We start from the raw sequence: 2,076 nt of genomic DNA, 5'->3' as shown, positions 1-2,076 counted from the left end.
GAGAGCTTCTCCTCTCCCCACTCCCCGCCCCCCACCCCGCCCCTTCCCTTGACTTTTTGAGTTGAAGACATTGGTTAAGCTACAAAGTGGCGATCTTCCTACTGATTGTCATAGGCCCAAGAGGTAAAGACCATCTGCCCTTTCATCTCTACCCACCACATTCCTTCTCTAAGCCTGTAATTGGATCGAAATGAAAAATAAACCCTTTGCAGGCCGAGGAAGCTGACACCAGAGGGGACAAGAAGGAGAACATGTCCCACCTCTAACCTAGATAATCACACCCTCCTATGCAAAGAAGAAGAAAAACAAGGCAGGGAATGTAGTCCAGAATATCGTAAGAACTTGTCCAGTGACAGATGGCTACTAGACTTCCCGCGGCGATCACATCATAGAGTATATGCAGGGTGGGGCAAAAGTAGGTTTACAGTTCATATGGAAGATAAAACAATAACTAATAATACAAGAATAAACGGTTTCACAGACCCACAACTGTAAAGTGGGTCGAAAGTGTGGCGAGAATTCCACAGAAGGAGAGAGGGATCAATTCTGCAAATAGTCTGGCAAGTGCAAGGGGTGCATGGTGCATTCCAGAGAAAGGCCCGGATGAAGGCTGACTGGGTGTAGATGTTCAGAAGGGTCGCCGGCCTCAGTGTGGGAGTCGGTGCAGGTCAGCCTTGCAGAGGAACAGCTGTAAATCGGATGCGTGAATGCTGCGCCTCTAAGTGGCTGGGCTTGCGTTTTTATTTTGATTCTGACGTAATTTCTTTATTTTTCTTCTCCTCATTCTACCCCGCAGGTAATGGCAGATGTCTAAGGAGGACTTTGCCCTGCAAGACCAAGCCCCCTGAAATCTGAGTTTAAAAATAACCGATGTGGAACTTCTCGGAGCACCTCTGTATTTAGTACATAGGATACTGCCCCGGTTCACGAATCCCTTAATAAAGCCGATTGGATCTTTTTAAAAAGGGGGTGGTGGAGGGAGAGACAGCTTTAGGAGATTAGCCTACACTGTACCATCACTGTCACTGTTGCTGTGAGTGGCGGGGGGGTCGGGGCTGGGGAAGGGGGGACGACTACCCTCCCCGCATTGGAAACGGGGAAAGAGGGGCTCAGAAAAGAGACTGTCCATACGGTGCAGCTAAGAAGAGGCAGGGCCAGGGTTTCGATGCTAAGTCTTTCCTTATTCCCTGGCGCCTGCTGGGGCCAACTCTGCCTGACCCTGGCTGGGCCTCCGTTTCTCCCCTGGCCAAGGAGGCCTGCTCCCTTCCAGCTCCTGTCCTGTAAGCCTCCAGCCTGTGCCCTCTCCCGACTGCATTCAGGTGAGGAACTGGTGGGTGCTGGAGCTACAGGCCAAGCCGAAGGCCCCTCCTGCAGTGATTCACCCATGACCTCCTGGGCTCCTGGCCAGTCCTTCTTGAAAGGGAAACGTGCAGACCTTGGGGACAGAAATTAGTTCCCGTGAGCTGGAACCGCTGCCGCTGCCAACATCACCAACTAAAAAACCGTGCGTGGAAAACACAGAGCACTGGGGTGGCAGCGAAAGGGGGGGTTCCTTGTGAGTAAACAGTACAAGCCAGTCCCCCCACCCTCCGACCTTCACCTCCATTGCTAGAGGGGGGAGGGAGAGGGAGAGGTAGGGCTCCCCCTCCCGCAACAAACCATTGGATGACCATGTAAAAGAAGGTTTTCACCTTGTTTAAATTTCAATTAGCATTACCAAAGAACTAAGACTCATTGCAAATACTTCACACCAGGGCTTTTTGTTGCTGCTGTTTGTTTGTTTTTATGCCTGAAGGGGTGCCTATTAGTTAAACAAGTGTTCCCAACTATTTTGTTTGCTGGGAAGTCTTGGAATTTAATGAGTTTCCTTCTTGCTTCTAGCTAAGTCTCCAGGAACGCATGGGAGAGGGAACCGGGGAGAAGAAAACGTCTGGGTAAGGACAGACAAGTCGCGGCTCACCTTCTGGACTCCCGGGTTGAGGTCCTTGGCCACCTTCGCCATCCTCTCTGGGCTGGAGACTCAGCGCCCGGTTTCTCAGGCGGAGGCGCGAGGGCGCTCAGCCGGGACAGCGCTGG

General features: G+C 51.9%; 1 protein-coding gene across 1 annotated transcript in view; it reads right to left on the bottom strand.

Annotated features, from left to right (window-relative positions):
* LMCD1 (LIM and cysteine-rich domains 1) overlaps positions 1–2,070 on the bottom strand; it is a 62,129-nt gene extending 60,059 nt beyond the window's left edge. Inside the window, exon 1 of the mRNA XM_014544689.1 lies at positions 1,961–2,070. Within this exon, the coding sequence (XP_014400175.1) occupies positions 1,961–2,002 (42 nt within the window). The 5' untranslated portion in view covers positions 2,003–2,070. The remainder of the gene's footprint in view (positions 1–1,960) is intronic.
* Between the last annotated feature and the right edge of the window lie 6 nt (positions 2,071–2,076).

Source organism: Myotis brandtii, unplaced genomic scaffold, assembly GCF_000412655.1.
Source record: "Myotis brandtii unplaced genomic scaffold, ASM41265v1 scaffold378, whole genome shotgun sequence".
NCBI classification, from domain to species: domain Eukaryota; kingdom Metazoa; phylum Chordata; class Mammalia; order Chiroptera; family Vespertilionidae; genus Myotis; species Myotis brandtii.
Note: the sequence above shows the minus strand (reverse complement) of the source record. Positions and strands in the feature narration are given on the sequence as shown.